The 13,607-nt window shown below is 41.1% G+C and overlaps 1 protein-coding gene across 2 annotated transcripts in view; it reads left to right on the top strand.

Moving 5' to 3' along the window:
* The window catches only part of LOC111874174 (pyruvate dehydrogenase (acetyl-transferring) kinase, mitochondrial), a 40,463-nt gene extending 27,101 nt beyond the window's left edge, over nt 1-13,362 (top strand). Inside the window, exons 4-9 of one of the 2 annotated variants that reach the window (XM_023869450.2) lie at nt 1,271-1,432; nt 5,501-5,557; nt 7,722-7,900; nt 9,243-9,357; nt 9,928-10,037; nt 12,440-13,362. In XM_023869450.2, coding sequence (XP_023725218.1) covers nt 1,271-1,432; nt 5,501-5,557; nt 7,722-7,900; nt 9,243-9,357; nt 9,928-10,037; nt 12,440-12,628 — 812 coding nt within the window. In that variant the 3' untranslated portion in view covers nt 12,629-13,362. The remainder of the gene's footprint in view (nt 1-1,270; nt 1,433-5,500; nt 5,558-7,721; nt 7,901-9,242; nt 9,358-9,927; nt 10,038-12,439) is intronic. The other variant, XM_023869459.2, reaches the window with a different exon arrangement.
* The last annotated feature ends 245 nt before the right edge of the window (nt 13,363-13,607 follow it).

The following is a 13,607-nucleotide window of genomic DNA, read 5'->3' as shown; positions in this document are numbered from 1 at the left end:
AAAATTTAAATTTGCTGTGACAGGACCCAAGGAGAAAATTGAAGTATTTTACGACATTGGGTTGTGAACCCTGCACAAACTAACTGTGGGAGTGGGAAAACAAAATATTAGTACTACTTTAGCAGTTACAGAGGCAGGTAGCTAAGGCCCTTGTTGTGACTAGCTGCGGGCTGGGCAGCGAGAGAATTTCGGTAGGGACAGAGATCTTTTTTTGACNCGAAATATATAACAAACGAAATTAGTAACTAACTTGCTAGCTAATAAATTAGTTGTGTTTCTCAACAGCCAATTTGTTACGTACAGGTGACTAATTTCTTTTTGTTGCTAGTGGGGTGGGACTAAGTCCCTTGTACTGCGGCCACTTCTGGCCTATTGTACCAGCCCCAGATGATAGGTGAGGGTGATTGTGGAGCAATTGGTGGGATGAAGATTGGCAGGGGAAACCGAAGTACTCGGAGAAAACCTGCCCTGCCCCCACTTTGTCCACCACAAATCCCACTTGACTAGACCTGGGTTTGAACCTGGGCCGCCGCGGTGGGAAGCCAGCGACTAACCACTTGAGCTATGGTGTGGCCATATGCACCAGTTACTGCCATCTGTGTTGGAGGTTAGGAGAGACCAGTACAGTATCTGTACAAGAGGTTTTGTGACACTGCCTTTAATAGCAGAAATCTCATAAAACTAATAATTGCAAGTGTGAAAATAAAAACTTCAGCACTGTAAAAATAACTTTCTAACCAAAAATGGGATGGACTAAATTTGGTAACTGGCATGAAAGTCCATAAATTTTTATTCAGTTCAATAGCTATCTTGTTTTATATTCTTCTTTATGCTAGCGACATTTTTTGATGGTAGGTTCCTTCATTATGTTTCAGAGCCACAAATTTTATATTTTACAATTTTTTGGTAATATCATTGTAGGATAAAGAGTATGACACCATGAAGCCTGGCAGAAGTTTGCTGAACACATTGGTAGCTAGCAGAGTAAAATTTAGTTTGCTCGTTGCTTCCTGTGCATCTCCTTGCCTTGCTCTTAAGCCCAGAGGACGGCAGCAGTCGTTCCTCTGAAGTGTAAGCTTCTACCCAACTACACGGCATAGCACCCAAGAAAATAGTTACCCCCCCATGAGAACCTCAGATCTCAGATGTTTTCAAAAGATGGTAATCATATGAAATTCTTGGAGAAAGGATGATTATGGCTACAGTTTCATTGTATTGGTATGAATTGTGCCAACTTTTATTCTTATATGGAACTGTTTGATGTTTGCAGCACTGCTGTTTGGTGGACAGTTAAATGACAGTCGTCATGTGGGCTGCATAGATCCTCAGTGTGACCTGGTTGGTGTCGTGAAGGATGCATATGAGAATGCAAGGTTTCTGTGTGACCAGTACTACCTTGCTTCACCAGACCTTATAGTCAAGGAACACAATGGTTAGTTGCTTGTGCAGTGATTTCCTTTCATGAATTTCAGACTGACTATTTCAGATGAAAGCTTATGGGCTTGCTAGAAACTGCGTGAACGTGTAACTCAGTCGGGACAGATGTGCTAGCTAAAATTTTGCCCCAGGTGACCAGAAATACCACCTCCCAAATTAGAAACAGATGAACTTTCTCAAAACTTTGTCTTAATTAATAGCATGAAGTTTCCAGATAGTTATGAAAACCATCCCTGGTCATAGAGCTTAAAAGAAAAGAAACTTCCTTTCTCTGTAACCATTCAAGTGCCTGGTCAGTTCTGTTGCATACCTGAAAACATTTTTATTTATGTTGTTGCATAACCTGTTTAGTTTACTGCCAGTTGAGAGCCACAATATTAGCAGAATATCAGCATAAATTAATTTCCATTTCAGAAAATAGAAGTTTTTTTTTAAAACATATCACCCCTAAAATCATATAAGTTTTTTAAACATAAAAGGTGAAAAGGTAAAGGTGTCCCTGTAATAGACCATGAAGGCCAATAGGTTGAGGCTCCCACATTTTCTAGACAATCGGCTGACGTGTGGTAAGGTTGTCTTACTCCCGTGCTGGCCGCCCTTTACCCCCCAGAAATGTTCCTGGTACTCATTTCTGTTAGAGGCTGAGTCAACCCCGTCACCATATTGCGGCTAGAAGGATTAGGTAAATTGAAGACATTCATTAACCTCTTCAGGAATCCAACCCCCTACCTTCTGGCTTGTAGCATAGTGCCTCAACCAACTACGCTACTGCATGCCACCCTTTTTAAACGTGCCTGGCCATTATGCAAAGACTAGAACAGTTTTTTAGAATTGGTTCATTAGTCTCTGCTGGTGGTTTCAAAAAGTAAGCATCTTTGTCATATATAACGTGTTTTTCATGTGGCTGAGTTGAATTTTGCTCTTCGAGTGACCCGTCAGGACAGAGGAGGTCTGCTTATAAGCAGCAGGGTCACAAAGACGCATGATATAACCACCAATAACCAAACTGTGTTGTCGCAAGCTTATATCTGTTCCTTGCATAGTGCTGTAATCTTGTTTTCTGGTGGTAGAAAAAGACGTGGATTTGCGTAACTAAGCCTGCAAATTAATATGCAGTATTCACAGGCATTGTTTTTGTTGATTCATGATTCATTATTTGCATACAAATTTATTGAACAGAACAGTCGTCGTCAACTGGAAGTCAGTGTTTCATAATGTTGTTTGTTCTGTGTTTCCGTGCTTCTTTCCAGGCCATGGTGCATGTGATTTGTGTATGCTGTATCCACCAGTTCTAGTGAAAAACATTATAGAACATGATGCAACTGATGGTGACCCTTCTGGTTGCATGCATCGTTATAGGAAAAGAATTTCAAAGATTAACTGCATCAGAACATGTTATTATGACTCGGGGCAGATTATGCTGTAATGCTACAGGTTTCTTTGTTTCAGAGAATTTTAAATTTAGTCAGTAGTTATATTAGCTCAGAAGGAAGTAACTCCAGTTACCATGTTGGGACCTCATCAAAAATTTTGCACATTTATAGTATTATTTGTCTAAAACATCTCCGAGCATAGATCACATCTTGAGTGGTCAACCTTGAAGAGGAAGGGTCCTGTGCACTCAACAGGATCTCTGGTATGATGATTTTGGATCCCATCAAATGTTGAACATATAATTTAGTAACTTCCTGATGATGACTTATGATCTACATCATTATCTGATGGTGACACAGCCTCAAATATATTTTAAACGCATTTCACCTTCCAGGCAATGGTTCTGTGCAGAGTTTTGTCTGCTGCTACACACTGCAAGTGTCAGAAAAACAAGTTAGGAAGTGTGCACATAGTGTGACATTTCTGGGACATTTAAAGAAGAAGATGTGAATGCACTAAAATTGTTACACTGTGCATACATTTCATAACTTGGGTTGCTAACACTTCCCATGTGTCTCAGCAGATGAAATATTGCACAGTCATTACTGGGGAAGTGAGTGTGCAGAGTTTCAGCTGAGTTTTCTTCATGATTTCTGTTGTTTTCTTATCAGTCTTTAAATTTATAGACTTGATGGTCTGAGTTCTGTTCCTGGTAGAATGTTGCAGTTTCTTTCTTTAGTACAAAGTCTAGGAAAGCGTTGGAACAGGCCTGCAGAAGCAGTTTTCACTTCCATCTAGAATATATGGAGTTTTACCTCCATATCTCATATAAACCTTCATATTGGTAGTATACTATACTACAAGCCGGAAGGTCGTGGGTTCAAGTCCCGATGAGGTCAATGAATTTTTTCAGTTGACCTAATCCTTTCAGCCACACTATGACCCTGGGGTTCACTCAGCCTCTAACAGAAACGAGTACCAGGAATTAATTAAATAATTTTCCTGGGGAGTAAAGAATGGCTGGTGCGTAAGGCTGACAACCTTACCTCCATCTTTGAGCAGATTGTCTAGAAAATGTGGGACCCACAACGTAGCTTTACTTTACTTATAGTATATTGCATTTCAATATAAATATACAGCCTTTTTTCCCATTTTAATCAAAAATATATTTTATGCATGTCTTAATAAGGACACATAACGTGCACCCAGGCCGGTATAATGATTATATGCATATAAGTAGATGGACTCAGTGAATTAATTAGGCAATCTCACATTCCCACAAAATGTGCCCGAAGCTTGTGTGTCTGTAAGGCCATGCCACAACTCAAGCACTTGTTATTATTATTATTATTACTGTAGGGTGTGAGTGAGTCCCTTGGTATGCACCTCATGAATGGACCTTTATACGAGCCCAAGATGATAGGTGAGTGTGAAGCACTTGGTGTAGTAAAAATTGGCAGAGGAAATTGAAGTACCCAGAGAAAATATGCCACGTTGCAACTGCACTCACTGCAGTGAGAAGCTGGTGATAAGCTCAGGTGGTTGGTTTGTTGCGATCTTCTCACTATGGAGGTCCAGGATCAGTCCCAGGGATGTCTGTGTGGGATTTGTGGTGAACAAAGTGACAGTGCAGAAAGTTTCTCTCTAAGTACTTTGGTTTTCTCCTGTTATCATGCTATTCATGCTGCAGTTCTTTCATGTATGATCAGGGTGTGGTACAGTGGGCACATTTTTGGACTAAGCATAAAGGCCCTCGTTCCCCCCCCCCCCCCCNTGTAAAAGACTTGTATGTGCATACAGTAGTGCAATGTGTAAGCTCCGGTTGCAGCCTTTTGTGAACACAGTGTTGAACTTTTGGGTTTTTTTTAGTCACAAAAAATTCCTTGGTCAGGTGAGTCACTATCAGTTTCTTAGGGACTGTGTGACATGGTGTTAGTTAATTTATTTTGTAAAATTTTTGTACACAGTTTCAGAAATTCTCATTTTACTGAAGTGTCATTTGTGTGAATATATACTTCATAGGAGTGCTGAATTTCGTTGCATTGATATGTTGCTAGGTTGTTAATGGTAATGAAGTGAACATTGTTCGGTGTGGGGCTGACATCTGTTGGGGGGGCATGCAGTACCGTACTTGGTTGAGGCACTATGCTACAAGCTGGAAAGTTGCAGGATCGAATCCCCACGAGGTCATTGGATTTTTCAATTGACCTAATCCTTCCAGCCACACTATGGCCCTGGGGTTGACTCAGCCTCTTACAGAAATGAGTACCAGGAATCTTCCTGGGGGATAAAGGGCAGCCGGTGTGTAAGGCTGACAACCTTACCACCATCTATGAGCTGACTGTAGAAGATGTGGGAGCCTTGACCTCTCACATGCATATGGGCCTTTGCAGCCTGTTACAGGGACAGCTTTACCTTTTACATTTATGACGTTCATTGTCATAGCAATAAAACGAAGGAAGTGTATATGGTATTGGCATGGGAAAAAACATATTGCAAGAAAAGTTTTGATGTTGAACTCTGAGTGGAACAGTGTCACTTAGGAGGGTAAGACAGCACGGATGTTGTGATAATGTCAAGTGGCTCTGGTTGTGGTCCAATGGCTGGATTTTGTTGCGACTGCAATGTACAGGTTTGTAGTCTGAATGCGAGAAATATGTCAGCTGATTATGTGCCCTGTGTGTCACAGGCTTGGTGCCGAATGGTGAGGTAGACGATGCACAGGAGTGCCTTGACCAGGCTTCAGGTATCACAAGTTCAGTCCCATAACCTTCACAGTATATTTACTGTAGTGCACTCTGGTGTGGGAATGTTTGAAACTGCTTTTGTCTGTCCACCAGGAGCATTGCATGTGGTGGAAATTAACTGTGTGCTACACACTCATTTACTTCAAATGTGGATGTTCAGGTGACAACTTTTTTGGATAGAGGGTGTCACGTGATCAGCGCAACAAATCCCCATGGCCGTTAATTTCGGTTTTCTAGACTGGAGCCGCTGTTTCCTTAAAATAGCGTCTCAATTATCATCACGAGGCTGAGTGGACCCCGTTCCAGACCCACTACTTCTCAGAAAAAATCTGATAGCGCTGGGAATCGAACCTGGACCTCTGGATCTATAGCCACGAACGCTGACCACTAGACCACAGAGGCGGTCGGTATAGTTCACTTGCGGACTACAATCACAGAGTGCATGTTCAGGGTATGCCTGTGATACCAGTAGTATTGAAACCTCTGACAACCTCTATCAGACCACAGTTTTACCACCTATGTGTGTTATAATTTTGCATTAATGCAGGCACCTGAATGATTGCTGAACGTACTATATGTTTGTGATTAAAATATTTTTTTGGCTATTAATCTCTTCATGTTTGAACAAGGTAGCAACATTTCAGAAGTGGAGTAAGGCATTATAGTGTAATGGTTGACACTGCTACTTTCTGTAGTCAAAGGAACCCCAGTTAAAATATTGACTGGGAGACTGTATATCCTGATTGAGGTATTCTGTGGTTCTTTTGAAGTCCGTTCCAGGGAAGCGGTGTTGCAGTACTTTACAACAGGCCATGATATCTTCCCTCCCCACCCAGACAAGTGTTTCATGTGGTAACTTTACTGACTTGTATTCAGTATGTGTCGATTTGAATGCCTGCTAGGACACGTACCATCCTGGCTGAGGTTTTTCATGGTTTTCCTAATTGCTGCCAGGTGAGTGTCTCAAGTTAGCTTACAATTACTTACTTACTTCCTTCCAGATTTTTTTACAGTTGTGTTGGATTTTAGGCTCTTACTGCAATGATTATGAAAAGTACTGTTTTTTCTGGGATGTAGCACCGTGTAGTCGAGTAGAAGTCCATCAGCGTACTGCTTCCATCTTCAGGATTGAAGAGTAAGTCAAGCAAGGAACTGGTAAGCAGAGATCTGGAGGTGAAGACAGTAACTTTCGTTTGAAATGTTGGTGGACTTCTGCCAGACTGCACAATGTTATATCCCAAAATATACTATTCTCTTTGACCCATTGTTTACTGATCTTCAAAAGCCGTAGCTCAAGCAGTTAGTCGCTGGTTTCCCACCGCAGCAGCCTGGGTTCGATCACGGGTCTGGTCAAGTGGAATTTGTGGTGGACAAAGTGGCGCTGGGGCATGTTTTCTCTGAATGCTTCGGTTTCCCCTGCCAGTCCTCATTCCACCAATTTCTCCACAATCACCCTCACCTATCATCTGGGGCAAGAAATGTAACTATTGGTAATCGGATTTATTGAACTCTTAAGCAACTCGTGACTACACTTTACAAATCACTGTCATACACAGACTAGTGTTCTTTGTCACAGTCTTCGCTGAGCTGCTTGGTAGCAGCTTTCAACAGTGTAGCATCCTTGGCTTTTGTGTCCAGTGGCTCCTGTCCTTTTTGGCTGTCACCTTTGAGCTGCAGCTTCCAAGCTGTATTAACAGGCTTTCAACTGCCGGACTAACTCACAAATACAATCTGTTCGTTATGTATTCTCACCACAGACCGCACAGAAAACACCTCTCCCATCATTTCTCCTATTGTTGCATCATATAGCTATAGCACAGACTGCGCAGAGAACACTGCTTCCCATTATTGTATCCTCCTGTAGCCATGGAACCCTGTTTGTGTCTGTTTGCGGAGTCGTTACCTAGCAACGTGTCTGCATGCCAGAATATTGTACATACACTTGCTGCAAAGCATAGTGAGGGACAAATGTTTATGGATTGCACTGTTGTGATTGCCAGACACAACTGCACAGGCTGAAGGCTGGATCATACAGAGTTTATTGTTCAGGTACCAGAGTGTGTTTCTGCACATGAGCTATGAATTCTTGGTCATGCTCCACAGATCACAGGATGTTTCTTGTAGTGTGTGTGCCAGTAACACACCATATTTTATTGTGAACAGAGCTGGAACATGGTGTGCCCATCAGGATAGTATATGTGCCCTCTCATCTGTACCACATGCTGTTCGAGTTGTTCAAGAACTCGATGCGAGCTGTCATTGAGCACCATGGCTCTAATGCAGAACACCACCCTCCCATTGAAGTTACTGTCGTCAAGGGCCGAGAGGACATCTGTGTCAAGGTACAATTAATCATTCCTGTGTTCAGCATAACAGTGTTTCATTAAGAAGGTTCATCTAGAAGAAGATGCCTACACATGTATTCTGGAGGATTTCGGTTCAATTCTCAGTTGGGACACCACCTATCCTGACTGTGGTCTTTGTGGTTTTCCTCAGACCCCACCCAGGCATGTTTGATTAGGCCATGACCACATCCTTCCAAATCATTTCAGGTTATTGTTCAGCGCTCATCTTACCATTTGATAGTCTGAAGTCTAGATACTGAAAGTGTTACAGAATAACCCCCACACTTAAAAAGTAGTAGCTCTTCGCTCTTCATGTATTCTTGCCACTCACTTTCCCCAAGTTTGAGCCATATCATATACAGGGTGTTTCACGACTTTAGGGCATAACTGCAGGAGGTGATTTCCTAGGTCTTTGTGATCAAAAAACTTCATATAAACATGTGTCTGATTTTGGATGGTTATGGAGTTATGACCGTTTTAAACTCAGAATAGAAAGTAACGATTACTGAGAATAAAAGGGAACAAAATTATAAACCAGCATAATACATGATACAGTTAAAGTATGAATGTAAAGTTAACTTCGTGAAATTACCTTTAATTTGAATTTATTGGTGCTTAAAGCTGATTTTGGAAAATGCAACTGCCGGCCGCAACACAGGCTGCCGCTCGGTTGTGAACCGCGCTGGACATACCAACCCACCCCACCTTAGGTAGCTCTCAAGTGTCGAGATAACGGGAACGCTCTGTCTGTAGCTGGCTAAAAATAGCGACCCACCTGCTGACAGACGCGGTTCACACAAGGGCATGTACAGGAATGAAAAAACAGTCATAACTACTTAACCGTCGAAAATCGGAAACATGTTTATATGAACTTTTTTGATCACAAAGACCTAGGAAATCGCCTCCTGCAGTTATGCCGTAAAGTCGTGAAACACCCTGTATATATGTAGTGAAACACCCTGTATACCCAACAGTGATTGCTCTTCTGACCATTGTGTCTGACAAAAAATATTTCTCATGTAAGATTTGAGGTTTTGNTATTGTGTCGGGGGAGAGAAAGTCAAGGTTAAAGGGAGGACTCTCAGATTTTCTTATTTTTCCTTCTACCGTGAAAATGGAGGCGATACGTTCCTCCGAAACGTCGGTTAACACCACATCTACACGGTGCCACATTCCAGAACACTGCTTACTTCAAATATTTCACAGTTTAACATTTAACAATTTCAATATATCAGAACACATAATGTTACAGATAATAGATCAAGTTGGGGAAATTCCTTCTAGGCAGGCAGACATGTCATTCAGTTGCATGTACTCCACATACATCATCATGTTACAGATGTCGGATCGAGGTGGGGGCATTCCTCGCAGTCAGACGGATCTGCTGTTCAACTACATGTACTCCACCGCACCTCAGCCCCCCAAGTCTGATGCCCACACCGTACCACTAGCTGGTAGGCAGTCAGTTTTTGTGCAGCCAGTAGAAGTTACAGGTTAAGTTACCATGAAGGCATGGTAGATATGTAGGCATAGCTCCATTGTTTCTTAACCTTCAGCGCTAAATGGGAACAATCAGTTTCATGTCTCTGCTTCCGCCACTTGCCCATACAGCTTCATTGCATGGTGCTTAATTAAGCACAGGGACAACTTTGTATCGAGTATTATGACATAATTTATCCAATCATGATAACTCTTTAATCAGGCTTGATATTTTGTATTGTAAATGTTGTAAGTTTTGTTTTAGTAAATTTATTTTTTGTTTGTTTATGTATGTATGTGTGTGTGTTTTTTCCTTATTTCTCTTCTGATAAGTCGAAAGAGTATAATTTAACATTCATATAGTGGCAACACTGTGTTTTGTTAGTTTCAGCTTTCAGGGATTTGCCACATTCTGTGCTGAAAATGTTGACAGATCACTAAACCCCAAAAATCGAAATTACACATCAGATGCACATCACAAAAATGTAAGGATCAGAAGCCAATGTTTTGTTTGCTGTGGGTGAAGAATATACTCTGTATTGCAGGTTATGGGTATGGTCTTCCAATCTCTCGCCTGTATGCTCGCTACTTCCACGGTGATCTTGTCCTGCTGTCATGTGAGGGCTATGGTACAGACACTGTTATTTATATGAAGGTAAGCTGCCATCACATGAGTTCACTTCATATCCTTGTCTGAATTTATTTCATATTATTTTACTGTGCAAGTCGGAGTGATAATAGTATGTTTGGTCTTCTCAGTTGCCAGTCCTGGTATGTTACTTGGGGTTCGAGGGTCCCATGGCAGTGATTAACTGTGAGCTATCATGTTATGTTATTTTGCCTTCTCTATCCGACATAACGACACACATTGTCTCTCTGTGGCAGTCCTGAGCAACGTTGAAATTCTGATTTACTGAAATCTAACATTTAATGAATGTTTTTTTCTGGTTAAGTGAAGTTATATTTAGTAAATAAACCACATCTGGTGTAACAAGCTTTTAACCTTTGAGAATTTATGCCTTAGTTTAGTGTGACTGTGTGTGATGGTCATGTTTCTGGTCCCATGGAAGCAGACTTACAACCACTGTGTTTATTTCATATATCATTAATTATTTTTACAGATTAATTATTATTGGTTATGTGATTGTATTTATCTGTATAGAAAGGGTTTCTCTGACTACTTACGTAAATAGATTATTTTATCATAATTGTGTGCGGGAAGTCTTATAAGTAAATGGACAGTTTCTTAATGCTGTATTTTAGCGTCCTGTTGCACTGATTTTCATCCATGATATGTATGTAATGGCTGTCTTGTAGTGCACTCAATTTCATATGTCACTTCTTACTACATGTTTCGGTAACATAGTGCCATTTTCAGGTTCGTTATTTACGCTAAGCTATTACATTGTTTGCCATCTTGTGTCTTTCATAAAATTATTTAGAAAGTACATTATTCGTCAACTGTAATAAAATTTGTATATACTAAAACTTGTTAAGATTTTTCATCTGCTTGGGGCAATCCAAAAGTTTCCAAAATTTGAATTTTGCGCACAAATGGTTATGAGTACATCGAAATACCACTAGATGTCTTCTCACACATCCTTCTTGAATCAGTGTGGCAAGCGGCATCGAGTTAAGTGGTTGGGTTTATTGTTGGTGAATGTATTTCCATTGTGTTTCCATGAGTCTGCGGTTTTGCAATGGCTGACCTGAGAGAGCAGCATGTCTGTATAAAGTTTTGTTTCAAACTTGGGAAAACCGCTGCGGAAACGCACCAAATGTTAAAGCAAGCTTTTTGTGAAAACAGTTTAGGCCAGACACAAACTTACAACTGGTATAAGCGTTTTAAAAATGGCCGAACATTGACTGATGATGACGATCGTTCGGGACGGCCGTCAACGGGCAAAATACCAGAAAATGTCGCGAAAGTTAGGGATCTGATTCTGCAAGATTGAAGAGTGACCATCCAAGACCTCTGTAACACCTTAGGACTAAGTTATGGTACATGTCAACGAATTTTGTCAGAGGAACTGAACATGAGGAGGATTGCAGTGAAGTTTGTGCCACGACTGCTGCAAAATGAACAGAAGCAGCATCGCTTGGAAGTCTGCAGGGAACTTCAGCAACAGCGTCAAGAGGATCCAAACTTTCTTTCAAAGGTTGTCACTGGTGATGAAAGTTGGGTTTATGGCTGTGACCCTGAAAGAAAGCAGCAGTCGTCGCAATGGAAGAGCCCTTCTTCACCTTGGCCAAAAAAAGCTCGACAAGTCAAGAACAACATTAAGTTCATGTTGATCTGTTTTTTTATATTGACGAGATTTTTCATAAGGAGTTCGTCCCTCCTGGTCAGACAGTCAGTAAAGAGTTCTATCGCAATGTTCTAAGGCATTTGAGGGAGGACATGAGGAGAAAACGTCCAGAGAAGTGGCGCACGAACAACTGGGTACTCCACCATGACAACACACGACCACATACGGCTTACATTGTGCAGGAATTTTTGGCTAAATACAAGATGGGAGTTGTTCCCCACCCACCATACTCACCAGACTTAGCTCCATGCATTTCTCTTCCCCAAGATGAAAATCAAGTTGAAAGGGCAAAGATTTGATACAGTTGAGGAAAATCAAGCGGAAACGCAGACGGTACTAAACACCCTAACAAAGAAAGACTTGCAGGATGCATTTGAAAAGTGGCAGAGACTCTGGGATCGGTGTATGCTCTCCCAAGGGGACTACTTTGAAGGTGATGGTACAGAATAAGATCTAGGTAAGATGTAATAGTTTTTATTAATATATTTCGGGAACTTTTGGATTGCACCACATATATGTCTTAATTCAAACTCGCGTATAGTATGGTTCATCCACTATGGGAGTCGTTTCTGTGTGTACTGTGTCTGTGATGTGTCCTTCCTTTTGGCTCCGAGCGTTGTAACAATTTCTTGGTGTAATTTCCATAGTCCCCATTTGGTTAAAACCTTAATGTAGTTTGAGAAAATCTATTCCACTAGAGATTCATTAAATAGGGATTTTACTGTAATTTCATATTGTTGTGTTGCAGGCCCTGTCGAATGAAGCCAATGAATTGCTTCCAATCTTCAACAAGACATCCAGCAAGTACTACCGCGCTTCAATCCCAACAGCCGACTGGAGCAATGCAAGTTCTAACATGGGGATCCGACACATGACGACCACTAGTCCTCGCAGACAGACCGTGATGCAAAACGAAAGTGCGCATGCACAGTGCTAACACTGATTGCACCTAGCCAATTTTGGGCCTGGTTCTGTGTCATTTGAGGCTTCTCTTTATGGAAGCAAGTACTTACTGTGGATAGTTTTGAGAGATACGAAAAATATCCTCTACTACAGATATGTATAGTTTCAGATCCCATGCAATAATTGTATGCTGGTGCCACTGATCTGTCACGCTACTCTCTTATTGTGACTGATGCACAGATGGCACCACGTCAGCAAGCTGTGGAGACTTGAAGCACCCTTACAGTTACTGCTGTTACCATGGCAGCATCACACTTCACTGGGCCTCAGCCAAACTGGACACCATCTTCTCACCCAGTTACATCACGCAAGAACCAGAATCCAGTTGTACCAACAAACCATTTTAGGTTGTGTAGTTTTAGTAACCGTAGTGCTGCGGTATCTTAAAACCAAATTTTATTCGAAATTAATACAGAATTAGAGCCATTGTAGGACTTGGGATGAGTTGCTATTTCTGTTTCTTATAATTTGCTACTAATGATAAAATTACAATTACAAAAGACAAGTCCATCCAGTGTGACTATTTCAGTTATCTAACTTGGTGATTCACTAGCCTTACATGTTTTGATCCATTTGGATCATATTCAGAGGCACCAAACACTTTTTTGGAACCACTATCACAGCAGTTGTCAATCAAATACACATGTAATGTCCAAGTGAACAATGTTCCATCTATCAGTCACAGCAGCCTTTCTGGTTATAGAAATATTTAAAGTTGTTTTAAAGTTTTAAAAACTGTTGTGATAGTGGTTTCAAAAAAGTGTTTGGTGCCTCTGAAGATGATCCAAATGGATCGAAACATGTAAGGCTAGTGAATCACCAAGTGAGATAACTGAAATAGTCACATTGGACGGACTTGTCTTTTGTAATTGTAACTGTTAGTGTGACGGACCAAAATGAAACAAATCAAATTCAATGATAGAATTGTTTGTTGCATGGTGGAAATCATTTTT

Source organism: Cryptotermes secundus, unplaced genomic scaffold, assembly GCF_002891405.2.
Source record: "Cryptotermes secundus unplaced genomic scaffold, Csec_1.0 scaffold47, whole genome shotgun sequence".
Lineage (NCBI taxonomy): Eukaryota > Metazoa > Arthropoda > Insecta > Blattodea > Kalotermitidae > Cryptotermes > Cryptotermes secundus.
The sequence above is the reverse complement of the archived record's forward strand: the minus strand, read 5'-3'. Positions and strand labels throughout refer to the sequence as shown.